Below are 27197 nucleotides of genomic sequence, written 5' to 3'. Positions count from 1 at the left end.
CATACTAATAGTTGTCGTTTATTATGGCAAACGATTCAGTTCAAAACTGGGGATGGTAGAAAAAGACTGTGGTACATGGGCCTATGATCGCAGTACTTGGGGATATGGAGGGAGGCAGGATTTGGATTGAGATTTTTTTTTAAAGGAGGGAAAAAAAGACAAATGCACACAAGCATGAGCACCTGCGTTTGGGTCGTTGGCATCCACATAAAAGGCAGGAATGGTAGTGTATGCTTGTAATCCTAGGCTTGGGAAGGAAAACAGGCAAATCCCTAGAATTCACTGGGCAACAAGTGAGCCAGGCCTAAGTGAGAGAATGTCTCAAAAAGGAAGAGGGAGGGCCACTAAGGGAAGTAAATATACTTGAGGTTGACCTTTGGTTTCCACCCACAGGTACACATACATAAATGTGTATTTACACAGAAAACTCAAATTAGAGTGAGTAGAGTAAAATGTGGAGGAAGGTTTCGAGTGTTTTCTCCAGAAATGAATTAAGACTAGGAGTAAACGTTGTCTACTATGAAACAGAACCAAGGAGTTTTTTATTGAACAGCAGCGCATATCATGGTTCCCAATTTCTAGAAGGAAAGCAGATGTTCAGTAACCCCATGTTTTGTACAGAGCATTGCCCTCCAAATCCAAGTTTCCATATACCAGCCAATGGTCATTTTGGAAGCAGGACAAAATAAGGATAATAGTTATTTCCTTGCTCTGTTCTTTTCCTTTTCTGCAATATTATATATAAGAATAACTTTATTTTTTAATTTTTTAAAGATTATTTTTCTGTGTAGTTCTTGCTGTCTTGGAAATCGCTCTTAGACCATGCTGGCCTTGAACTCCAGAGATCTGCCTTCCTATGCCACCTAAATGCTAGAATTAATGATATGATCACCACTGCCCAGGAAGGAATAACTTTATTTTTAAAAATTTTAAGCATGTATGTGTATGTGTGCATGTGCACACCCTCGCGTGATGCCTGTGCCTGTGCCTGCAGAGGTCAGAGTTCTTGTATCCCCTTGGAGTTGGAGATACACATAAGTAGTTGTGAGCTACCTGATGTGGTGGGAAATGCTCTAGGGTCCTCCAGAAGAGTGTTTTGTGTTAGTATTCAGGCCTGTGGACTGACCTGACCTTGGTAAAAGTCCTCAGCTGTGCCACCAAGCACCACCTGTGCATATTCACTATCTTCCCTTTTAAAGGGCCCTGCCTACTTCCACCCCTCCCTCATTCTCTCTCCGCCCCTATCTCTCTGCCTCTCCCTCTTTTGCTTTAATTTTTTATTTATTTTTGAGACCAGGTTTCTGTGTAGCTTTGGAGCCTGTCCTAGAACTAGCTTTTGTAGACCAGGCTGGCCTCCAGCTCACAGAGATCCACCTGCCTCTTGCTTCCCGAATGCTGGACTCTCTCCCTCTTTTCTCTCTTTTCTGTCCCCAGAGGCCTGTCCCCCCCCCATTCACTTTTGCCCAATAAACCCCTCCACCTGAGCTTTCTCCCTCCCTCCTTTCCTCCGTCCTTCCCTCCCTTCCTCTCTCCCTTTCTTGATGCAGGGTTTCTCTGTAATCCTGGCCGCTCTGCAGACCAAGCTGCCCTGGAACTCCTAGAGATCAGTCTGCCTCTGCCTTCTGAGTGCTGGGATTAAAGGTGTGCGCCGCCACCGCCCAGCTAGTTGTTTTCATTTTGAAGTGCCTACGTTCCTTTCTTTCTCTTTCTGCCATTCCTCCCTCCCTCCCACCAGGATGGTTTTCCTGTGTAAAGTTCAGTTTCTGACTTCTCATAGTGTTTTATGAAACTCATAGTGGGAAAGCAGCGTCTCGACCTCATTTTGTTCTTTAGTTGCAAACATCAGGTAGTATAATGAATGATGAAGCAGTTGTTAAAACTGTATCTGACTTTCATGTTGGGATCAAAATTTGGAATGGCTAAGATTTCCTTTTGTCTTGGTTTGGAAAGTTATTTCTGTCATTGGCAAAAGTAATTTATTGACTCCAATTCCCTGTTTATTTTGATATTCTAGGAAGACTTAAGATGGTTGTGAGCCACCATGTGAGTCTTGGGAGTTGAACTCCAGACCTTTGGAGATCAGGCAGTGCCTTCAACTCCTGAGGCATCTCTCCAACCCTATACTGTTGTTTTTAACCTTTCTTTCCCCCATGTTTAATCATTGTCATAAGAGTAGTTTGTAAATTGTATTTTTGTAGTTTGAACAGTTCCAGTAGAATTTGTGTGTGTATGTGTGTATGTGTGTGTGAGACAGACAGACAGACAGACAGACAGACAGACAGACAGACAAGACACTGCCCTCCTGTGGTTAGAATAAGGTAGCTGTTTTGGAAAACTACTAGCCTACACAGCTTGTGATAAGAGAATATAATATAGTATGCCTCCTTTGGGATCCTTCCCACCTTCACAAGCTTTCCTCACTTTTCCTTAATAAATCTACACTTGCTGAAGTTAAAAATAAAGAATGTAATTGTTTAGTCTTTTTACTCCGAAATATTTTGATTTTTCTTCTTAGGTTTTTCTAGTGTATGTATATATATTTCTCATTTTCATATTTTATTAGGGGAATTAAGATAATTAATTATAAGCTAGGCAGTGGTGGTACACATCTTTAATCTCAGCATTCAGAAGGCAGAGGCAGGATTTCTGTGAGTTTGAATCTAGCCTGGTCTACAAAATGAGTTCTAGGAGAGCCAGGACACATAGAAATCCTGTCTTAAACCCTCCTCCCAAGAAAAATAATTAATTGTAAACAAAAATTGTTAAGATAAGGAGAAACTGTCCTTTTTTGTTTTTAGTATTTATTTGTGAGGTTATGTGCACATAGCTCAGAAAATTAACTCTCCATGTGGGTCTTGGGGATTGAACTCAGGTCATTAGGCTTGGTAGCAAGTGCTCTTACCTGCTGATCCATCTCAGCATCCTAGGTCCTGTTTTTGTTTTGTTCTGTTGCCCAGCTGACATGGAACCCATTATGTAGCCCAGACTGACGTTGAATTTTCTGCAGTATTCATGTCTCTCCTAAGTGCTGTACTTATGGGCATGAACCACTTTGAGGGGGAGAAACGCTACATTACATATTTAGTCTAGGCTGGCTACTTACTAACTCTTGGTACTGCTGCCTAACTCTCTACAGTGCAGGAACAGTCATGTACCATTCTGGCCAGTTTAACCAAAGTACTGTTGCATGTAAACACACGTGTTTTACTCAGGATATTTCACTCTTGTTTGTTCTTGCAGTATAGTATAATTTCTGAACAGAGCAGCGATTTTTTTTATCATGAGTTTTGAAATTTATGATTATTTTCTATTTCTGTGTGTTTTTGTTTAATTAGTAGAAGAAATTAGTTATTTACAGTGAAACTGCAGAAAAAAACAAGGCTAATAAATAGCCCAAGAAAAGCATGCTATTTGTTTATTTCATCTGAGTAGTACCGGTAAAATTTTTGAAGCTGACATGAGAAATAGGATGTGGCAAGGATTATTGGTGAGCAGGGGCAATCTTGCTCTAGCATTCTCAGTGCTGGACTTAAAGGCATGCATCACCATTCCTTGAAGCATAGTTGCTTGCATCTCAGAATGTTACATTTGCTATTTTGGGTCTGTTGTATGTAGTTTCTTTGGTGAGTTCTGTTGAGTGATTTCAGATGATGTATTTGACATTTTGATGCTGTTAGGATCACACAACCCAGGATATCTCATTGAATAGAATGCTACATAGTCCTTGAATCCATCTCCAGCATAAACCAGAGGATATAGAGTATCTGAAATCCTAGCACTGGGGAGGTGGAGGTAGGAGGATCAGAAGTTCAAGGGCTTTCTTGTGGGCAACCTGGGCTAGAGAATCTGTCCTCCAACCAAACTGAAACAAAATAGCAAATGCTTGTTTAAATCCTATGGGGATATTTTTTGCTTTTGAGACAAGAATCTTTATTTCTATTTTTTTTATATATATACAGTGTTCTGCCATGTATCTCTGTAGGCCAGAGAGGGCCCAGATCTCATTACAGGTGGTAGTGAGCCACCACCATGTGGTTGCTGGGAATTGAACTGTGGAAGAGCAGCCTATGCTCTTAATCTCTGAGCCATCTCTCCAGGTGGCATCCCCTCACACTTTGCACCTCAGACAAGTCTTATAGCCTTGGCTGGCCTTGAACTCACAGAGTTCTACTTACCACTACCTCCAGTGTTGGGATTAAAGGAATGTGCTACCATGCCTGGCATTAGCTTTAACTCCCAATCTTCTGTATTCTTTATAACTTTTGCAGCTATCTGTACTATTTTGTGTTTAAGTCAGTCAGTAACTAGTTTCAAAGTATGATGATCTTGGTCTACAGCTGCTGCCATGTGGATTTCTTAAAGTTCAGAGGCCAGACTGGTCTACAAAGTGAGTTCCAGGACAGCGAAGTCTATTACACAGAGAAACCCTGTCTCGGGGGTAAAAGAAGGAAGCATGGATTTAACTTGGAGTTTGAGGGTATAGTTCATTATGGTGGGGAACATGATGGTAGGGGTGTGAGGTCATATTATATTTATAGTCAGAAAGCAGATACAGTTTTAATATAGTTATAAATGTTCATTTATTTAAGAATTGTGTGTTTATATAGTAGTAGAAATGTAAAAATAGATAATTTTTTTCTTTTTAGGGTTTTTGACACGGTTTATCTGTAGTGCTGGCTGTCTTGGAACTCACTCTGTAGACCAGGCTGGCCTCTGAACTTTAAGAAATCCACCTGCTTCTTTCTGCCTTCTGAGTTTTGGGATTAAAGGTGTGTGCCACTGTACAGTGTGTTAGGGCTACAGGTAGGGATATGATATGGGAGTGGAGACTGAAAGTAAGCAATTTCATATTCATTAATTAAAACATTAATTTTAGCTTTTTTGATCCATTTCTGCTTCAGAATTTAACTTACTGTTTGTGATTTATGGAAGAGTTCTGGGTGAAGTCTCTAGATATGTATGTTTTAGATCTAGTTATTAACATAGTTATAATAACAGACAATTATAAGAATGAGAACTTAAAATAAGAATTCATTATATTATTTCCTTGTTTCTCAGGTCTTAGAAAAATACCCTAATACACCTATGAGTCATAAAGAAATTCTTCAAGTTATCCAGAGAGAAGGGCTAAAGGAAATCAGGTGAGTTATTAAAATACTACTAGTAATAATTATGCTTGTATTTATTAGTATTCTTTGTCTAAAGCATTCATTGATTAGTATGGTATACTTTATGAACTTCCAGTTTTTTCAGCTGTCAGTCCTTGGGGTTTTTAAGTCATAGCATTTATAAAACTAAAAATAAGTAAAGTAAATCCTTATGAGAAAGTAACTAGCTGTCTTTCAGAGCACATGCACTTTGATTCATAGGAAAACCTGGAGTCATCTTTAAACCATCACCTATCACTTTGTGCTTTGTATATACTGAGCTCAGTAATTGGGTAAAAATTACTACATGGCAGTTTCAAAAGTAGGCAGTATAAGAAGAAATAAGATTTATTAAAGAAATGGAAAAGATGTTTGTGTGTCAAGATGCTGAGCATCATGACATAATGCCTATAGTCCAAGATGCTTGTCAGAGGCTAAGGCTGGAAGATCACTTGAGCCTGAGTTCTAGACCAGCTTGGATAACATAGCAAGACCTCTCCCCCCAAACAAACAAACAAAAAAACAAATAAATAGGGCTGATAAGATGTCTCAAGGAGTTAAAGCTCTTGCCAGTTCGGTGACCCAAGTTCAGTCTCCAGATCTCACAGTGGAAGAAAGGAGATAACTTCTGAAAATTGTTCTTTGGTCCCCCCCCCCCCCCCTCTCCCCCTCTCTCTCTCTCTCTCTCTCTCTCTCTCTCTCTCTCTCTCTCTCTCTCTCTCTCTCTCACACACACACACACACACACACACACTCACACACATGTTTAAAAATCAATAAATGTTTAATGTGTTAATAGGGTCAAAGATACTACCCTTTGATTTCTAAGATTCTTGTTAGCATATAATAGTCATTGCATAATTAAGACTGTCATTAAGAAATGTTAAAATTATTTCAGATTCATTGTGAATATTGAGACAAATTTGGCCATCTACATTGGGAATATTTCATTAACATAAGACATTTGAAACAAAAATAGACCAAAAGATGTTAGGTATGGTGGGGCACATTTGTAATCTCAGTGTTCAGGAAGCTGAGACAAGTGCCTGGCCAGCCTCAGCTACTTGTTGAATAGCAGACTGGCAGCGCTACCCAGTAAACTCTGTGTATTAGTTACTTTGTTGCTGTGATAACATTATGACCAACACATTTTATAAAAGAAAGCTTTCAGCTGGGCATTGCTGGCACAGGCCTTTAATCCCAGCACTCGGGAGGCAGAGGCCAGCCTAGTATACAAGAGCTAGTTTCCAGGACAGGCTCCAAAACAACACAGAGAAACCCTGTCTTGAAAAACAACAACAGCAACAACAACAAAAAAAAAAAAAAAAAGAAAGAAAAAAGGGGGAAAGCTTTCGATTGGGGTTATAGTTAAGAGAGTGCTAGAGCAGTAGTTGAGAGCTTACATTGATTTACAAGTATGTGGCACAGTGAGCTAAACTGGGAAATTATGTGGGTTTTTGAGACCTCAAAGTCAGTGGCACACATTCTTCAAGAAGGCCACACCTTCTAAACCTTCCCATATAGTCTCAACAGTTGGGGACCAAGCATTTAAGTGTACGAAGCTATAGGGACCATTCTTTAAACTACCATAATCTGTTTGACAACACCAAACCAAAATAATATACAAAGCTTGTGTGTCGTGTCACCTCCACTCCTACCCCGAGGTAGGTTTTCTCCCCCCTGCCACCTTGCCCCCTGTCACCTTCCGAGTGTGCCACCTGTTAAGTATTTTACTTAAATGACCAACCTCTCCACTGATATAGTAATTCCAGTCAGACAAAATTAAAAGATGCCCATGTTTAATGGCTGCCAGAACTCTTGGGTGGCCTCCTGGGGGAACATGGAGAGGGGAACAGAGAACTGAAAGACCACAGGAAACTGGGAGACTCTCTAGGGCTGGGATTAAAAGTGCGTGTTACCATAATCTGGTTTGTAAGACTGACCAGTGGGACTGTTTTACTCTCAGACCTTCAGACAGTCTTTATTTATTAAAATAGAGTTGAAATGCCACTGCAGTGTATCTTTCTCCTCCAGTGGCTACATGGCCTCTCTCTGACTCCGCCTTCTTTCCTCCTCTGCTCAGAATTCTTGCCTTGCTCTACTCTGCTAAACCACTGGCCGAGACAGCTTTATTCATTAACTAATAAAAGCAACACATATACATAAGGACTTTCCACACCAGCCGTGGGCATCCTCATGATCCTTAGTGGCAATAGGAGCCACGTAATGTCAATCTAGACTCTGGCTGCCACAGTACCACAGATTCAGGTATGACCCTTGGGAACAGCCTGGAACTGGATGACACCATGGTCCTGGGTATGACCCCCAGACTCCAAGTCCATGGGCTTTGACCTAGATCCCAAGCTTCTGTGTGGGGCGTAGTGGCCCAAAGACTTCAGCATAGATTCCAGGGGCATCTGGACCACTGACCCAAACATGGCCCTAGGCAGCAGCCTGATTGACATCTTGGTTCCAGGTGGAAGCACTGGCCACTCAGAATGACCGGCAGCAGCATGGCCCCTAGACCCCAGGTTCCATGTGACTTTTGGTGGCAACATGGGCCACGGAATTCAACACAGATCTCAGCTGCAGTAGGACCACAGACCCAGACATGGTCCTCAACAGCAGCCTGGGTCTGGTGGTCACCATATCCCCAGGTAGCTGTGAAGGCTACCCAGATTGACATGGCCCCAGTGACAGTATGGCCCCTGGATACCAATATGGCCCCCAGTGGTGGTCCAGGCCACTGGAATCAGTATAGCCCTTGATGGCAACATGAGTCATAGACATCAACACAGACCCTGGCTTGAGTAGGGCCATGGACCTAGATATGGAAGTAGACATGGCCCTAGGCTGCATCCCGGCCTGGATATCACCATGGCTCTGTGTGGCAACAGATCCCCCATAATACGCCTCACTGCATTCACCATGCGTTCACCATAGCCCCAGGTGGCAAGCAGGCATCCAGCATCAGCCTACTCCTCACCACCTTCATTTATTCCTGTATGCCTTTTTTTCACAGCACATGAATTATTCTTTCTTTCCCATTTTTCCACCACATATTTTCTCATCATTATGGGGTTCACCTGGCTGACGCCTGGCTAGCCTCCATTTGAGCAGAACTGCATGGGGGTAGGGAAGGTGTTGTGGATATCTTTCCACCAGCCAGGACCTTGCAGCCCCCCTAGATTTTAATTTTCTTCAAGATTTTACTTCATATTTACTGATTTTTGTGGCACTGGGGCTTAAAAAAGGCATCACTGAATTCCATATAGGCGAGAGATCTGCCCCTGAGTCATGTACCCAGCCCTTAAGATATTTTTAGTTTGTTCTTTTCTATAGCAAAAATTCCCCTTCTGTGTGTGAGGGGCACAGTAAAGAGATCACTGAAATGACTTCTTCATTAGGGAGAAGGTTTTTATTGTGAGTAAGAGAAAATATACAGAGACATCTGGAAGAGTCCAGAGCAGTGAGAAAGTAGACTGGTCTTCTACTTTGGCAAGAGAAGTCAGAGAGCATGGACTGTAAAAGCATGCTTATTAAAAGGTGAACAAAAGCTGGGGGAGGAGAGATGGGCCAGGAGGCTAATGTGGACTTTGAAATGTGTTACAGGCATTTGTGATACCTAGGGAGCCTGGAGGCCAGCATGAGTTTCATATGTTGATAACTGCGGCAGGTATATGTCAGTAGAGCCATGTGTGTTCTATAGTCCAGCTTGAGCTCATTTCTGGATATGTGAACTTTCTGAGACCCAACTGCCCTTCCCTTTTGAGCTGATGCTGTGGCAAATGTCTATATCCAAGCTTCTTGAGAGGTTGAGGTTGTAGTATTGCACATTTCTGTCTGGCTAGAGTAACCTAGTAAGATAAGACCCTGTCTCAGAAAGAAAGAAACCAAAAATTAGAAAAGGGCTGGTGAGGTAGTTCAGCAGTTAAGCTGGCCTCCCAAGTGTATACCTATCATATTCAGGTAAACCCAGCCACATAAATTTTAAAAACAGCAGAAGAAAAAAACTTTGATTGTGGTCATTTGTCAATAGATTAAATTAATTAGGTTATTTCATTGATATGAAGAGTTATAAATGAGTATACCTCACCCCCCCCTGCCCCCAAGGTTCCTCTGTGTGCTTTTGGAGCCTGTTACGGAATTCGCTCTGTAGACTAGGCTGGCCTCAAACTTACAGAGATCTACCTTCCTCTACCTCCCGAGTGCTGGGATGAAAGGTGTGCACCACCATTCCTGGCGCCTACCTCATTTTGATGATGTAATATCCTCCTGAAAATTTTGAGTGTAAACATTTATAAATTAAAACGCTAAAAGGCTGTTTATGCAGGGTGGTGGTGACTCATGCCATTAATTCCAGTACTCAAGTTGGAGGCTAGCCTGGTCTACAGAGTGAGTTCCAGAACAGCCAAGGCTACATAATGAAACCCTGTCTCTGAACCAAAAAAGAAAAAAAGTCTTTTATTTTTATTTCTTTAAAGCCCTTCAAGAAATTTAAATGCCTATTTAGAACTGTAAAGCACAGAATATTTTAGAAGTACAGAGGAGAAAAAGTTCTTATAATAACATGTGGCTGCTGATTGTGTTATGTTTAAAATCTGAGTATACGTTAGTGTGCATTGATTCTAGAGTCACAATTTGTCTTTCTTCTTCCTTATTTATTAAAGCGGTGCTGACAAATCAGTCCATTGCCTCTCAAATGCTAGCATACTCCTCAGTCTTTTTTTTTTTTAAGATTTATTTATTTTTATGTGCATTGGTGTTTTTGCTTGCTTGTCTGTGTGAAGATACCAGATCCTCTAGGATTGGACTTAGAGACAGTTGTGAGCTGCCATGTGGGTACTGGGAATTGAATCCAGGTGCTCTAAGAAAAGTAGCCAGCATTCCCAACTACCAAGCCATCTCTCCATCCCTTCAACAGTTTTTTACTGTTTTTATGTATTTCTAATGTCTCCTACTGTTCTGTGTACTGGGTCTTAGACTCTGTGAGCCAGCATGCTCTCCAGCCCTAGTACTTACTGGGTGTTTTTGTACCGAACTATTTTACGTCGTTTATTAGTTTTTTGACTATAGCTTTTTTTTTTTAAAGCAATTTAAGAAAGTATAATTTCTAATTAAAATCTTCCATAGGCCTCTTATTTTGCTTTCTTTTTAGATGCTTAGGTTTGTTTACATATTTTCTTTATGCTAGAGCCATATTTTTATATTCATACAAGAAATCAAATTCAACACTTCATTACTTTTGCTTTCTGGTGTCTTAATAGTTCATCTGTTTACATCTCTTTTATTCATTGATCCTTTAAGTTCAGAACTTCCCTCTAGTATATATAGTATTAAAAGACTCCTTTTAAATTTCTTTTTAAGGTTAGTATCTAATACCCATTTTGGACATTAGAAGTTAAATATTGCATGACCTACAGTATACTCAAGGAAAAGTCTTTTCATTTTGTGATAATGCACTCATATAAGTTGCAAATGTAGATTTCTAAGTTATGGATTATCCTGGTTAGCTTAATGTCATGTTAAAGGAGAGGCCTCAGTTCAGGAATTGCCTGCCTAGATTAGGTTGGTTAGGTCATGTGTGTAAGGGGATTGTTGTGATTATTAATTGATGTAATAGGCTCAGCCCATTATGGGAAGCACTGTTTCACAGACAGGTGGTCCTGGGCAGCATATAAAAATTGTAGCTAAGAATTGTAAATAAGAAGGAGAACCCAAAGAAAAACATATAGGCATCCTCCTGAATATAAACCTTCATCAGGCAATGAAAGGAGACAGAGACAGAGGCCCACATTGCAGCACCGGACTGAAATCTCAAGGTCCAAATGAGGAGCAGGAGAAAGAGCACGAGCAAGGAACTCAGGACCACGAGGGGTGCACCCACACACTGAGACAATGGGGATGTTCTAAAGGGAACTCACCAAGGCCAGCTGACCTGGGTCTGAAAAAGCCTGGGTTAAAACCGGTCTCGCTGAACATAGCTCAAGAACAATGGCAATGGGTTTTTGATCCTACTGCACCTATTGGTTTTGTGGGAGCCTAGGCAGTTTGGATGCTCACCTTACTAGACCTGGACGGAGGTGGGTGGTCCTTGGTGGTCCAGGGAACCCTGATTGCTCTTTGGGCTGATGAGGGAGGGGGACTTGATTGGAGGAGGGGGAGGGAAATGGGAGGCAGCAGTGGGGAAGAGACAAATCCTAAATAAATAAATAAATAAATAAATAAATAAATAAATAAATAAAAAAAAATTGTAGCTGAATATGTTCAAAGAATGAGCCAGTGAGTAAGCCAGCAAGCAGTGTTTCTCTTTGAGTTCCTGCACTGGCATCTCTGGATTGCAGCTTAGAAATATATGCCAATAAACACTTTCCTTTTCAAGTTGCTTTTGGTCTCCTTCTTTTCTTCTCCTCTTCTTTCTCTTCTCCTCCTTCCCACTCTTCCTCCTTGTGATTTTCTCTTTTTTTCTTTTTTCTTTTTTTTTGTATGTGCGTTGGGGTTTACCTGCATGGATGTCTGTGTGAGGGTAAACTTACAGTCATGAGCTGCCATGTTGGTTCCAAATTGAACCCAGGTCCTCTGGAAGAGCAGTCAGTGCTTTTAACCACTGAACCATCTCTCCAGGTCCTCCCGTTTTTTAAATAATTTTTTGATTTTTTTTTTAAATCATAGCAACAGAAATCTAACCCACAGCACATACCTAGGATACATGGTTTCTGTGTATAGTCCTGGTTGTTCTGGAACTCACTCTGTAGAGCAGGCTGGCCTCGAATTCACAGAGATCCCTTTGCTTCTGCCTCCTAAGTGCTGGGATTAAAGGCATGTGCCACCACTAAAACAAAATTATTCTATTCTTTATTATGAATTACACAATTTCCTAGACGTCTTAATGTCCTCTAATTATTGAATTATTGTTGTTTGCTTTGTTCTCTTTCTTTCTCTTTCTTTTTCTGAGATGGGTATTGCTGGCTATCCTGTAACTCACTCTAAACCAGACTGGTCTCGAACTAAGAGATTTGCATGCCTCTGCCTCCTTAGTGCTGTGATTAAAAGCCTGTGCCACTACACCTGGCTCTCTAATAGAGTTTTTAGAAAGGAAAAATAGTGCTGTTCCTGAAATACTGTTGTTAGCATACTTCTTATCTTTGATTTATGAGTAGAAGCATACTTGGAAATGAGCAGGTTCTTCATGAATTTATCTTACCTGCAAATTTGCTGTTTTCAGACCTAGTCCATTTATTGCTAATTCTCATATACCATCAATTTTAATTTTTTATTCTGTAGATTGTGGCCAACTGCCTAGTTTCTAGATAAGTTTAAATTTTTTTTTCCTTTTCACCTTTGGAAGAAGTTTACGAGTATTTATAAATAATTGGTTTTTCATTCAGAGCAACCTGCAAGAAGGCACAGTACTACCTATATACATAGTAATTGGCAGTTTTTAGTGTAAGGAGATGTATTAGACATGCTTACACATGTATTCCTTACCAACAAAATTTATTTACTAGTAGTTATAATATAGTGATATCTCTTAACTGTACAACTAGAGATAATATCTGTTGCATTCCTTTTCCCTCCTATAACTTTCCCTGTCACATTATTTTAGTTATAGAATATTATAGTCACAAAAAACAATTGAAAAGGATAATGAATTTTATATCTCATTTTTTATAAATGAAGACTCAAATTTTGAGACTTTAAAGGATCCTATAACTAGCTCTGGTTGTTTTCAGTCTATCTTACTGTCTTTATTTTTCTTTCTTGTTAATATGTTATATTATTTATGGTAAGCGTTCACTGTATGATACATATAATAGCATTAGATTGGTAGTTGCTGATTATTACCCTTTGCTTTCTGTTTTTTTACAGTGTCTAAATTCTAGCCTATTAAGTTTATTTTTTAGTTTATACCAAAGTTGTAGGCACTTTTAGGGTTGGTCTAAATAGCTCAAAACTATCATTAAGTTAAAATGAATTAAGCATTATATCTTGGTGGGTATCTTTTTATTAAAAGATTAGTACTAATTTATGAATTAGTGCTAATTAATATCTTTTTATTAAAAGATTAGTACTAATTTATGAATTAGTGCTAATTAATGAATCAAATAATCTCATGCCATTCGTTAAATATTTTTGCTCAATCCAGACCACCTGATTTCCCCTACCTCTTATTCAAAAATATATATAACAAAGGGAGTAAAGAGTTCATAAGTCATAACTTTATGGCAGTAACCATTATCTTAGGAAAGGATCTTTTTTGGATATTTATCAAGCTAAATTGCCCCAGTTTAAGAATGAAGAACTTTGGGCTAGAGAGATGGTCGATCAGTGGTTAGGAGCATTGACTGCTCTTCCACGGGACCCAGGTTTAATTCCCAGCACCCACATGGCAGCTCACAACTGTCTGTAGCTAGTTCCAGGGGTCCTGACACCCATGGCAAAACACCAATGCACATAAAACACAAAAATAAGTTTGAAAAGAATGAAGAACATTTTTTGCCTGTAAGATGACTTGAAGGTTTTACCTATAACATTTGCTATACACATCTCTGTTTGACTTCTGGATCCCATGGTAGGAGTGCAACAGAAGAACCAACACCCAAAAGTACATAGGCACATTTTGTATTAAGTTGCTAACATGTTTTTCTAAGATTACCTTGTGTCTGTGCCTCTAGACCTAGCAGCAGCAACAATAAAATCTTACCTACTTTTTAAATTTCCATCAAATTCTTAATAGATCAAAGAGAAGAAAATAACCCCTGAGGCCCATAGTTGATGGCTTTATGATGACTCCTTGCAATAAAAATGCATGGAGAAAAAAAAAGAGCACTGTTAAAGAATTCACGCTGAACTCAAAGTTAGCCTGATAATCACACTGTTTCATGGAATTCAAGTTTTTCACTTGTTTTCTAAAGTAATTTATGTACCTGAATTTGAGTGTGCAATTTTAGACATTGATCCTTAAAACCAACGTATGCATTTTTAAAAATTTAATGTTTTATGTAGCAAAATGGGGATTGTTATTAATTTGAGGGTTGTTAGTATTGCTGGAAGATCAAGGTATAACTTAATTGGGGGAGCTTATTGTTACTTGTAAAGAAAAATTAAAACCTTTTTTTTTCCCTCCTCTTGTTTTCTTGGGGTGCATTCCAACTGCAGAAGGTAAGAAGTATTATTTTATTCTAAATGAGTATTAAGCAATTATAATGCAATCTTTTACAAGATTTATTGAATGTGCCTTTGTCTGCATGTATTTTACTTTATAAAACTATCTGGTCTAGAAATGAAGTAATAGTGATATTATATAAATGTTAGTTACTAAAAGAGATTTTTTTTGTTGTTTGTTAATTTTTATAATTTGTAACTATTACATGGCCATAATTTTAGAAACTGTTGGCATTAAGGTTTATCAAAATTGTCATTTGTCTAACAGCAGTGAAGTACTATTTAGGATGTTAATAAAAATATAAGAGAGCTGTGTGTGCTTTCTATTGCTTATGAGATTGGAAATATTTGCTTGACTGATAGAAAATATTGGTAAATTGTCTACCCAAATGATATTACTTTAAACCAGGCAGAGCAGATTTAAATTCATAATCTGAATCCTTTACTGAATTGACTTTTCCTCTGTTTGTCCGTCACTTTAGACAACTCTTGGTTATATCAATTCCCCTTTTTATAGTATAGTTGTGTTTTTCCTTTAAATTTCAGTTATGACTTTGATGTAAGTCTTGAGAAGAAACATCTGTGTTTTCATGTCATAGACATGTCATTTTGCTTACAGCTTGAGATTAATCTTCTTAACTTCAATTAGTACTCTGTTAAGTTCATTTGTAATAACTCATTTTTAAGTAACAGGTTTTGGATAAAGCTTTATTAATATTTAAATTTTAAGTTGTGTGTATGATGTGTGAATATTGTGATATATGTATCGTGGTGCTCTTGTGGCAGGTTCTTTGATTTTGGTCTGTTAGACACTTTACAGGTGGTCGTGGTGGTGTTGTCTTTGAGGACAGAGTGACTGGCTGGGCTGTTTCATGTCTTCTGGTCTGTTTTGTTTAAAGCAGGGCCTTACGAAGCTCTGTCTCAAAATTAGATGTGTGCCACCATGCCCAACTTTCTCTGATCTTAACCCCACGTGCCTGATACTACTATTAGTATTTGTTTTTGAGGCTTGAAGTCAAAGCCATTTAATATAATCAAAGATTTACTGTAACTCCAAGTTACTTCTCTGAGAAAGAATCTGATAGAAAATGTCAGGAATTGACTAAATGATTGGATCAGACTACTTAAAAACTCAGAATTTCAACATTCGCATCTTGCATAGCTCCGTCACAAAAACAGAAAGCAAAGCCTGTCTGGAGACAAAGTTCAGCATTCAAGAGCACTTGCTACTTTTGCAGAGGGCCCAGTTCCAGTTCAGTTTCTGTTAGACTGACTGGCCAGTGAGCTCCAGGGTTCTGCCCTTTTCTTTTTTAATGATTTATTTTATGTGCATTGGTATTTTACATGCAGGTATGTTTGTGTGAGAGTGTGGGATCCCCATGGATGTGGAGTTACAGACAATTGTGAGCTGCCCACATGGGTGCCTGGCATTGAATCTGGGTCCTCTGGAAGAATAACCAGTGCTCTTTGCTGAGCCATCTCTCCAGCCCCCTATCTGCTTTTCTTTTTTTCTTCAATCATTCATTCATTCATCCATCCATCCATCTATTTATTTATTTATTTATTTTTGGTTTTTCGAGATAGGGTTTCTCTGTGGTTTTGGAGCCTGTCCTGGAACTAGCTCTTGTAGACCAGGCTGGTCTCGAACTCACAGAGATCCACCTGCCTCTGCCTCCCCCACCACCGCCCGGCTAATATTGTTCTTAATATAAGCATTTATTTGTTTGTTTTTTGTTTTGTTTTTCAATACAGGGTTTCTCTGTGTCCCTCTATAGACCAGGCTGGCTTGAACTCAGGGTTCCGCCTGCCTGTCTCCCCAAGTTCTGGGATTAAAGGCAGACAGGCAGACATAGGTCTGCCCTTCTTGTTTCTCAACATTAGACTTTAGAACATTAGCCCTATTTTCTTTTTTCCTCCCTCCCTCCCTTCCTCCTTCCTTCTTTCTAGCCCTATTTTCTTTTCCCTTTCTCCCCCCTTCCCTCTCTCCCTTCCTTTTTTTTTAAAAAATTATTTACCTTTATTTTATGTACATTGTTGTTTTGCTTGCATGTGTGTCTGTGTGAGCATGTTGGATCCACTGGAACTGGAGTTACACACAGCTGTGAGCTGCCATGTGGGTGCTGGGAATTGAACCCAGGTCCTCTGGAAGAGCAGCCCGTGTTCTTAATTGCTAAATCATCTCTTCAGTATTAGGCCCATTTACTTAATGCAATGACAAACCAAGATAAGGGTACCTGTTAGGGAATTTTATTGCCAGTTTTTTTTGTTTTGTTTGTTTGTTTCTTGGGACTACAGTAAGCTTTGATGACACTTGTAAATTAATTAAATGAACCTCCCTCCCCCGTAGGAGTTTGTAAGAGAGTGGCATTGAACTTGTGATCCTTTTTCCTTGGTCTCCTAAATTCTGGAGTTATAGTTGTGTGCCATCATGCCCCACCTAAAAAGTACATTCTTGCATCTGCATAATAAGTTATGTACTTAAAATTTGAGAAAATGGGAAACCTAATCCATGCAAAATAAGTCTATAAGCACATTTTAAAGTGATCTCCTGTGAAGTTTAAGAAACCATGATAGTTTTATAAATCAGCTTTAGTTTACTGCAGCAGCATATGAGGATGAATATTTGAATCTGTTTGTGCGCGTGCACTAGTGTGAGCACATAAGAGTGCATGTGTGCATATTCCACTTTCATGTATACTTCTAAAGTTTTGTGTTTAAATAGGTTTGCAAAATAAATTTGATACTGCTCTATGTGGATTTTGTGTTCTTACTTTTATTTGTTAGATTTAGGACTTTTTCCCCCTTTAGATACTCAAGAATGGCTTTTCCATTCATTTCCCCCCAGGTAATCTTTATTGATATTTTTATTTTATATAAAAATATATTTAAAGAAAGGAATATTGGCCAATTAAAAAATTAAGTCAGAATTACAAAGACTCTTCAGAGATAAACTAATCACTATGCTCTTTACCTTCTTTGCTTTGTAGCGGGACTTCCCCTCTTGCATGCTTAAATGCAATGCTGCACACAAACTCCCGAGGTGAAGAGGGAATCTTCTATAAAGTCCCAGGTAGAATGGGAGTGTATACTTTGAAGGTAAGTTGCTTGGAAGACAAGAAATAGTAAGTGACAATATATAATAATTGAGTCACAGAGACCGAATTCTGTTCTTGAGGAACTTATTTCCAGGAAGACATAATATTTCATCCCTAAAAATAAGTAAATAAATTTGGGGGAGGGAGGAGATGTTCTGGGAATTGAACTCAAGGTCTCATGAATATCAAGAAGGCACCCTTTGTATATATTTTGATTTAAAATAATTCTTTTAAGATACATTTTATGTGTATTGGCTTCTTGCCTGCATGTATGTCTGTGTACCACATACATGCAGTACTTATGGATGCCAGAAGGCAGTGTTAGAGTCTCTGAAACTTGAGTACAGGTGGTTGTTAGATACTTTGTGGATACTGGGTATTGATCCTGGGTCCTCTGGAAGAGCAGCAATCAGTGCTCTTAACTGCTGAGCCCTTTATTTAGTCCCCCTTTCTTGTTTTATTTATTTTTTTTATTTTTTGTTTTTTTCGAGACAGGGTTTCTCTGTGGCTTTGGAGCCTGTCCTGGAACTAGCTCTGTAGACCAGGCTGGTCTCGAACTCACAGAGATCCGCCTGCCTGCCTCTGCTTCCCGAGTGCTGGGATTAAAGGTGTGCGCCACCATCGCCCGGCCATAGATAGATTCTTTACTCATAGACTTCCCCATCAAAGCTTATTGTTATAGTTATTATTCCTTTTCATAATGGGGAAAACTAAAGTTCAAGAGATAATTTCTTGACCAATATTGGACATACTGTATCAGAACAAGAATAGAAACTTTGATCAGACTTAAGGCCTACATTTCTCCTTTCATAACTAGCTGACTAGTAACTAATTTTGTACACTGAAATGGTGACCTCTTATCAATATCCTTTCACTTATGAGTAGGAAAACCAACCTAAATGAGCTTTAGTAAGTAGGCTGTAGAATTTATTAACTCATGCAGCTAAACATTCATGGGAAATCCAGGCTGGATCCAGCTGATCAAAAGATGTCATCTGGTCTTGGTCTCTGTTCTTTCTTTTAGCTTTATTCTCATTCAGCCTCTTCTCATCGTATATGAATTCATTCTGCGTCTCCATTCTACAAACTGTAAGTCTAGAGAGACAAGAGTGCAGTGACTAAAGCAAGAGGCACCTTACTCAAATTTGACTCACTTGGTTTAGCCCAACCCATGTGACACCAGACATGAATTAATGGCTCTTGACGAATGTATAGAATCATTATGACCCTTGGTGTAAGGTTGTGGTTAAGCTTGCGACAGCCTGATGATTATGGAGAGGGTTTGTTTCTCAAAGGAAGTTTATCAGCAAACGAGAATGAATGTTTGACAGGCTATTATGCCCAAAGTGACACATCCATAGGAAGTTACTTCTGTCCCATTACCTCTTATTTCTGAGGTCATCACGATGCTCAGAGGTAGTATGGAATTCACTAACATTAAGAACATCTCACGTAGGGTGCTGAGGTGGTTCCGCATGTAAAGGCACTGACAAACCGCTTTTGCTCCTCTGAGCACATAGAAATGGAGAAACACAAATTGTCCTCCAGCTTTCATGTGTGCGCTATGGCACACAGGTGCTCATAGTTACACGCTAAATAAGGTAAAAAAAAAAACACAGCAAATGAATTGTTTTCCGGGTGTCGTGGCCTTGCATGCTTTTAGTCCCAGTACTCAGAAGGCAGTTATAGTGTATCTGAGCTCTAGCTAGGTAAGCCTATGAACGCATAGTGAGATCCTGCCTCAAAACAAAAACATACATCTAGCAGCTGGATGTGGTGGCATATGATTATTAGTCATAGTATTCAGGAGGCCAAGGCAAAAGTAATGATCCATTTGTTGATCACCCTCAGTGAGCTATTAAAGTGAGCTAAAGGCCAATCTGCAATATAGCACAACCCATTCTGCTTTTTATTTTTTCCCCCAAGACAGGGTTTCTCTGTGGCCCATTCTGCTTTTTAATCTTAACTTCTTCTGACTGTCTGTAGTGTTTAGCTTGTGGGTGTTATGGGACTTTAGTTACAAATGAAGCTCCCCCCCCTTTTTTTTGATACTCCATGATTTAATTGCATTTTTATTATTTATTTTTTGGTTTGTTTGTTTATTTATTTATTGGTTTTTAAGATAGGGTTTCTCTGTGGCTTTGGAGCCTGTTATTTATTTGTTTGTTTGTTTATTTATTTATTTATTGGTTTTTCAAGATAGGGTTTCTCTGTGGCTTTGGAGCCTGTCCTGGAACTACCTCTTGTAGACCAGGCTGGTCTCGAACTCACAGAGTCCGCCTGCCTCTGCCTCCCAAGTGCTGGGATTAAAGGCGTCCACCACCACCGCCCAGCTTTAATTGCATTTATTAAATGCATACTAGGAGAAGAAAACCTGAAAATGTATTTTTTGTTATTACATACGACTTTGTACAGTTCTTCTGATACCGGTGTTTGGGGGTTTCTTATCAAGCAGTTCTCCAACTGAAATCAGCTTTTAATTTAACTCAGTTTTTATATTGTCTGGCTGTTGTATCAGGCAAAGAGCCCAGTACCAAAGGTTGTCCTTCACTTCAGCTATTAGTTACAAGTCTTTGGCTGTGACCTAAGCTCCGAATGACCAACTGTAATTGATATTCCTATTTCCTTTTTCTTGGAATTGATTAACTTTCTAGGACTGCTTATAAAATATGCCAGAGTGAGAATTTTTTTTTAAGTTTTCCATTTATTGTAATAAAGTGAGGTGTGGTCATTGAGTATGGAATCTGTCTTGGCATACCAGCAGCCTCCAAGTACAAAGTTGATTTTAGCCATATACAATCTCATCCAAAGCCCTGGTCTTCTGAGTTTTTATGGAAGATATATGGGCGTGCATGATTCTATAATTGGCCATCAACTCAACCTTCATCCTTGAGAAGTTGGGCTAAAAGTCCCAATTTTCTAATCACATTATTGTCTCTCTTAGTAGTCAGCCCCCACTCTGAGGCAGGCTATTCAGTAGCTGACAAAGGGTCATCACTTAGGAGATGCTAACTCACTTAGGTACCCTGTTTCCAGAACTAGAGTCAAACAGAACAGTCAGGTTTCCTAATCCTGCTATTGATCAGGAAGTACAAAGGTTTTGGCACTCTATCAAAACCTCAGAGTTAATTGTAGACAGCAGTTAAGAGTACTTGCTGGCTGGGTAGTGATGGTGCATGCCTTTAATCCCAGCACTGGGGAGGCAGAGACAGGCACATCTCTGTGAATTTGAGGCCAGCCTGGTCTACAGAGCAAGTTCCAGGACAGGCTCCAAAGCTACAGAGAAACCCTGTCTCAAAAAACAACAACAAAAAGTTCTTGCCAACTGAGGAACAGGATTCAGTTTCCAGCCTGATTTCCTTTTCTGGCCTCCATAGGCACTGCACACACATGGTGTACATATGCATGCATGCAAAAACTCTCACAAATCGTTAAAGAGAAAAATTAAGAATTCAAATAAGTATGTTATATCTATTGACAAGTCTATGACTGAGACTAAGATGAATAATTTATAGTTCTTGATCTTTTTAATCGCTTACCTTTATTAAAGTATTTCATATTTACAAAATATACTGTGAAGCTCTACCATTATAATGAAGCAAAAAAGATAAGTTTTGAATAAAGAGGTCTAGAAAGTTTATATTATTTACTTGGAAGATTTAAACTAGACTTAAACATATATAAGAGGAGTGAAGGCCTTCAAGGATAAATAGCTCAAATGAAGGGACAGATAAAATTCTGAATGCGTTCAAAAGTAGAGAAAATTGAATTAAGTGATAGTCACTGGAGTCAAGATAATTGATAAACATTAGTTAATAAAGTTTCGCCTTGACTGAACTCTGTTTGGGTGGGGTGTTGACTAAGTAGATGGCTGAGGTCTTCAGGGAGAACCAACAAATCTGTGTTTTAAGATTTTCATGAAAAGGAGATTACAGTTTGGAATAGGAATTCAGATCAGTAAAATAGGTAGACCCAAGAGAGATTTGAGGCATAGAACACTTTACATTTGGTATGGGTAAAGCAGTGGGTGAGAGAAGATTCTAAGATTTGGGGCATGAGCCGTTGATCCCAAAGGGATCACAAGATTTTTGCAAAAAGAAGATAATTATATTTGTATTTCAGATACTTGTTGAATCTACAGGTCAAGATGTCTGGCTGGCAACTAACTCTATAAAAGCTGTCCTGCATTTTGAAAGAAGGAATATAAAAATTTGGGGTCTGTATTTTAAGAAAGTGTATAACATAAGAGATGGATTAGAGAGAAATTTAAGTGGAAAACAATTGTTTTTACTCAGTCTGACTCAATGGTTTTAGGTATATGTCATGTGGTGCCAGTTAGATGTAGGGAAATTTTTTTGTGTCTGTCAGTTCATTTTTTAATTGAGTATGAAAATAAATTTGTGGGACAACGGAAGTACTGGTGGAAAGAAAATCCATAAGAGAAATAACATTCACTAACTCATTTATTTGTGTATGCTTTTTGTACCATGTAAATGCATAGTAAATAACATTGAGTTCTCATAAAGCACTATGGTAAACATTTAATATTAATTAGTTTGTTTAATTTTTATGTGGCTATTTAAGGTAGGTACCTTAGAAACTGAAATTAAGCTATGAGAGATTACTTTAGACTAAGGCTGTGTAATTGGGAGAAGACAAAGCCAGAAAGTCCTACTTCCTTAGTCCCTCATATTCTACTACCCTGTTTTTCTTATATTTAATGATCATAGTTATCCTTTCTAGTTAACATTCTCATTATTCAAAACGGAAATGAAAGAAAGTGATGTGATTCTTCAAAACCAAAACAACAACAACAAAAAACCCATGTCGGGCGGTGCTGGTGCACACCTCTAATCCCAGTACTTAGGAGGCAGAGGCAGGCGGATCTCTGTGAGTTTGGGGCCAGCCTGGTCTACAAAGTGAGTTCCAGGACAGCCAGGACTAATAGAAACCCTGTCTCAAAGAAACAAAAACTCCTTTTCTTGCTGTTAACTCTTTAAACAATATTGAGGACCCAATTAGGTGAAAATAATGTGATAATCTTGTTCTCCTGACTTTAATTCTGTAATTGAGTTCAGAATACACGGGGTACCCACACACACAAACCCAAATATGTCTTAACAAAATTCTTGTTAGCTTTTTAAACCTGAACATTACATCTTTTACCTGGATTTATATCTACCAGTTTTGGTGTAATTAAAACATATGTTGTGCCTGCATACGAATGTTGTGTATGATTTTTATCTTCTGAATGTAGATGGAAAATTGATTTTAATTGACCCCAAAAATCAGGATATCATCAAATATTGGTGGTTTTTACTATTTTATAATAAGAATTTATCAGTTAATTAAATTAATGCTTTATATATTAGAAATTTAGTTTCGATTTGCTAAAATGGTAACAATCCTAACAGGATGCCTACATTTTCAGAAGGATGTGCCAGATGGAGTGAAAGAACTGTCAGAAGGTTCAGAAGAAAGCAGTGATGGTCAGTCAGATTCTCAGAGCTCTGAGAACAGCAGCAGCAGTGATGGTGGCAGCAACAAAGAGGGGAGAAAGAGCAGGTGGAAGAGGAAAGGTAATCTCTGACTGCTGCAGGGCAGTGCTTTATTGCTATTCTCAGACCATCAGCTGCTTCTTTCCCTTTTAACCTAGTGCTCTGCAGTAGTTTCCTCAGGGGTGGATGTGTTTGTTTGTAATCTGTCGGACACAGTGCAATAGCCACCCCTCATGGACCACTTGGACTGTGTGATTGAGGAATTTTCAGAAATATACTTTCCTACCTGGGTATGGTGGTGCAGACTTTTAATCCCAGTACAGGGAGGCAGAGGCAGGTGCATCTCTGAGTTTGAGGCCAATCTGGTCTACAAAGTGAATTCCAGGACATCTAGGACAGAGAGAAGCCCTGTATTGAAAACCAAAATTAAAAAATAAAAATCTATATTGATATAAAAATATCTCTAAATAGATATCTCTCTATATACTTGTCTTTTAGGGGCTGGGAGATTGTTCTGTGACTAATATATGCTGTATAAGCATAGAGATCTGAGTTTGGATCCCTAGCACCTACAAATTTATAACACCAGTAAAGGGGCCATCCAGTCTAGCCAGCACAAGCTTCAGGTTCAGTGAGGGACCCGGTCTTAAAAAGTGAGAGAGAGAGAGAGAGAGAGAGAGAGAGAGAGAGAGAGAGAGAGAGAGAGAGAGAACGAGAACGAGAACGAGAACATGAGAATATCACTGGATTTTTGGATTACCAAAAGCAAAACCAAAAACCATGAAGTAGAAAGAGGAGTATGTTGGGAGCTGTAATAAGGAAATATAATAAACACGAGGACCATAGTATAAATCCTCAGTATGTAGAAGTTGGTCAGGCATAAAGTTTTGGAGAACACTTTTAGGTTCCAATTGAATGTAAAGTATGGTGTTTCCATTTGCTTCCCACTCTTGACCTATGTACATACAGAGTTGCTCACATCAGGGTTTGTTTTGTGCTTTCTTGATTATATACTTTTTGTTCTTGGCTTTTTGGGACAGGTTGGGACAGATACATTATTTACAAAGACATTTATGCACATGTATTTCATACAGTATATTTTCACTGCCCTAAGTTGTGTGATGTTTTCTTCTTTTGGCTTCTTGGGGGGGCCTACCATCCAGCTCCCAAATAAATCAAACACAGAAGCTTATTGTTAATTAGAAATGCCTGGCCTTAGCTTGGCTTATTTCTTGCCCGCTTTTCTTAAATTATCCTGACTACTTTTTTTTTTTTTTTTTTTTTTGGTTTTTCGAGACAGGGTTTCTCTGTGGCTTTGGAGCCTGTCCTGGAACTAGCTCGGTAGACCAGGCTGGCCTCGAACTCACCTATGTCCTTTCTCTCTCTCTCTCTCTCTCTCTCTCTCTCTCTCTCTCTCTCTCTCTCTCTCTCTCACACACACACACACACACACACACACACTTTTGGGTGGCTGGGCCATATCATCTTCCTCTCTTTGTTTTCTTTTTGCTCCTCTTTTTACTCTTTCCTAACAGCCCTGTCTACCTTGCTGTTGGCCATTCAGCTCTTTAATTAGAGCTTCACAGAGTTAAGCAAATGCAGCATAAACAAAAGTAACACACCTTAAAATAATATTCCCCAATACCACTAAGTAGTCTCATACTCCATCTACAGTGTCTTCTGGCTAACTTCTCATCTTTTCTGTCTTCATAATTTTGCCTTTCCGAGACTGTCATAAAGTTGGAATCTTTTCAAATGGGCGTTGTTTTTATTTACTTATTTTTAATTTTTTTGATTTTTGAGAAAGGGTTTTCTCTGTGCAACAGCCTTGGCTGTCCTGGAATTAGCTCTGTAGGACTGACTGACCCAAAGTCACAGAGATCCACTTGTGTCTGCCTCTTGAGTGCTGAGATTAAAGGTGTGCACCACCACTGCCTGGCATCAATGGGCATTCTTTTTAAAAATTGCATAAAAAATTGCATGGTGGCTCACAACATTAAACCTTGCCCTTGGGAGACAGAGCCAGGTGGTTCTCTGAGTTCGAGGCCAGCTTGTTCTACAGAACAAATTCCAGAACAGCTAGATTGGTTAAACAGAGAAACCTTGTCTCAAAGAAAACAATAAATTTTTTTTTGAATGTGTGCATTCACGCCTGCACTGGTGTCATGACATTTCTATACAGATCAGAGGACATCTTACAGGATGTCCATGTCTACCCATGTGAGTCTTAGGGATCAAATCAAGCAGTCAAGCTTGGTGGATGGATGTTTTCCAACCAAAACACCTCACTGACTCCAGGTTGTCATCTTCCATTTAGTAATGTGTGTAGAGATTTCTCTGTGTATTTTTGTGCCATATGGTACATTTCCTTGTAAAACGAAATAGAGCATGTGCACATAATTTGCATATAACCATCACCAATTAAAAGATGCATTTGTTACTTCATGTTTTAGCAATTATGAGTGAAAATACGAACTTGGTGTTTTTCTGTGGGTATATGTTGTCTGTGTAAATTTACAGGAGTGTGACTACTTGATTATGGTGAGAGTATGTTAAATTTAGTAACAAGTTGCTACTCTGCTGCAGTGAATGGCAGCTGCTGTTGCTTTATATATCCTTATCATCAGTTTGTGTTTATTTATCAGTCATCTAAGTCATCTTAGTGTTGGCCATTCTGATAGGTGCATATCAGTATGTCACTGTTGTTGTAATTTGTATTTTCCTGATTGCATGCTTTCTACATTTCTCTTTCTGCATGCTTATTTTCCATTTGAATATGTTATTTGGTGAGAAGTGTGCCCTGGTTCTTGGCCCATTTTTGTTGTTGTTTTTATTTATAGTTGGCTGCCTGGAGGTTTTTTGTTGTTGTTGTTCATTTTGAATTGCAGTCTCTTTTTTTAAAAAAAAAACAAAAAAAAATTATTTTTTTATTTTATGGGTATGTAAGTTTTGTCTGAGTGTGTGTCTCTGTGTCATGTGTATACTTGGTGCCCACTTATGCCAGAAGAGGGCATTGGATACCCCCGAGACTGGGATTATGTATGATTATGAGCCACCATTGCAGGAGCTGTGAATTGAATCTGGGTCCTCTACAAGAGCAGCCAATGCTCTTTACTGCTCAGTCAGCTCTCTAGCCCTGGATTATATTTTATTTGATAAGATTTTATATATATTTTCTCAAAAACTGTAGTTCCCCCCTCTTGGCAGTTTTGCTCTCTCCAAATATGTGGGGGGGGGTTGTAAATATGAGTACATGTTCATGTATGCTGCAAAGTGGAGGTCAAAGGACAGCTTTTGAGGGAGAATGTCTTTTATTTCTGCCACTACCCTGAAACTTCTGGTCAGTTCCTCTGCCATGACCTCTATTTTCTTAGTAACACTGGGATTATAGATAAGTGCTTCCAGATCTGGGGTTTTTTTTTTATAAATTTCAGAGATTGGAACTCACATTGTCTGGTTTTTTTCAAGCTCTTGTACCAATTGAGCCAACTCTCCAGACCTGACTCTGGCAGTTTCTTTTTACAAAGCAGAAGTTTTTCATTTGAATGTAGGCCAGTTTATTAATCCTTTGTTTTGTGAACTTGAGCCTTTGTTATTGTATTGAAAAGTGATGACCAAATCCAGCTTCACCTATATTTTCTTCTATAACGTCTAGAAGTTTTATATTTTAACTCTGCGATTGGTTTTATGTTTTAAATGTTTAGAGTGAGTATGTGCATGTTGTACGTGTGGAGAGATACTGGCTGTGTGGAGTCTATGCCTTTAGTTCTTCTTTTTTTGTGTGGGTTTTGAGGACTGAACTCAAATTGTCGTGCGTATGTAGCAATGCCTTTACTTGCTGAGCCGTCTCACCGACCTCACTTTGAGGGCATTGTTATGCCAGATCTGCTTCTTGTAATGTGGATATCCAGTTAGCAGGGTATGCTGTTGCACATCGTTAGTCCCAGCATTTGGGAGATAGTGCAGACAGTTATGAAGTCGAGGCCAGTCAGAGCTACATAATGAGAGCTTACCTCAGAAGGAAAATAAAAGTACAAGTTGGGCAGCACTCTAAATTTTACTGTGGTTTAGTCTCGGCTGTGACCATTATAGATGATGCTTACAGCGACTTTCTTTTTTTTTTTTAATATTTTATTTATTTATTTATTTATTATTTATTTATTTATTTATTATGTATACAATATCCTGTCTGCGTGTATGCCTGCAGGCCAGAAGAGGGCACCAGATCTCATTACAGATGGTTGTGAGCCACCATGTGGTTGCTGGGAATTGAACTCAGGACCTTTGGAAGA

The 27197-nt window shown here is 39.0% G+C and overlaps 1 protein-coding gene across 5 annotated transcripts in view; it reads left to right on the top strand.

Moving 5' to 3' along the window:
- Asxl2 (ASXL transcriptional regulator 2) overlaps nucleotides 1–27197 on the top strand; it is a 79632-nt gene that overhangs the window by 15327 nt on the left and 37108 nt on the right. For 2 of the 5 annotated variants that reach the window (XM_050125846.1, XM_050125843.1), the window contains exons 2-4: nucleotides 5059–5141; nucleotides 17300–17408; nucleotides 22839–22986. In XM_050125846.1, the coding sequence (XP_049981803.1) occupies nucleotides 5086–5141; nucleotides 17300–17408; nucleotides 22839–22986 (313 nt within the window). In that variant the 5' untranslated portion in view covers nucleotides 5059–5085. Of the gene's footprint in view, nucleotides 1–5058; nucleotides 5142–15234; nucleotides 17158–17299; nucleotides 17409–22838; nucleotides 22987–27197 lie in introns of those variants that run through there. The other 3 variants (XM_050125844.1, XM_050125845.1, XM_050125849.1) reach the window with 3 other exon arrangements.

This window comes from Alexandromys fortis, unplaced genomic scaffold, assembly GCF_014885135.2.
Source record: "Alexandromys fortis isolate MF-2015 unplaced genomic scaffold, M_Fortis_MF-2015_v1.1 scaffold_252, whole genome shotgun sequence".
In the NCBI taxonomy this organism is placed as follows: Eukaryota; Metazoa; Chordata; class Mammalia; order Rodentia; family Cricetidae; genus Alexandromys; species Alexandromys fortis.
The sequence above is the reverse complement of the archived record's forward strand: the minus strand, read 5'-3'. Positions and strand labels throughout refer to the sequence as shown.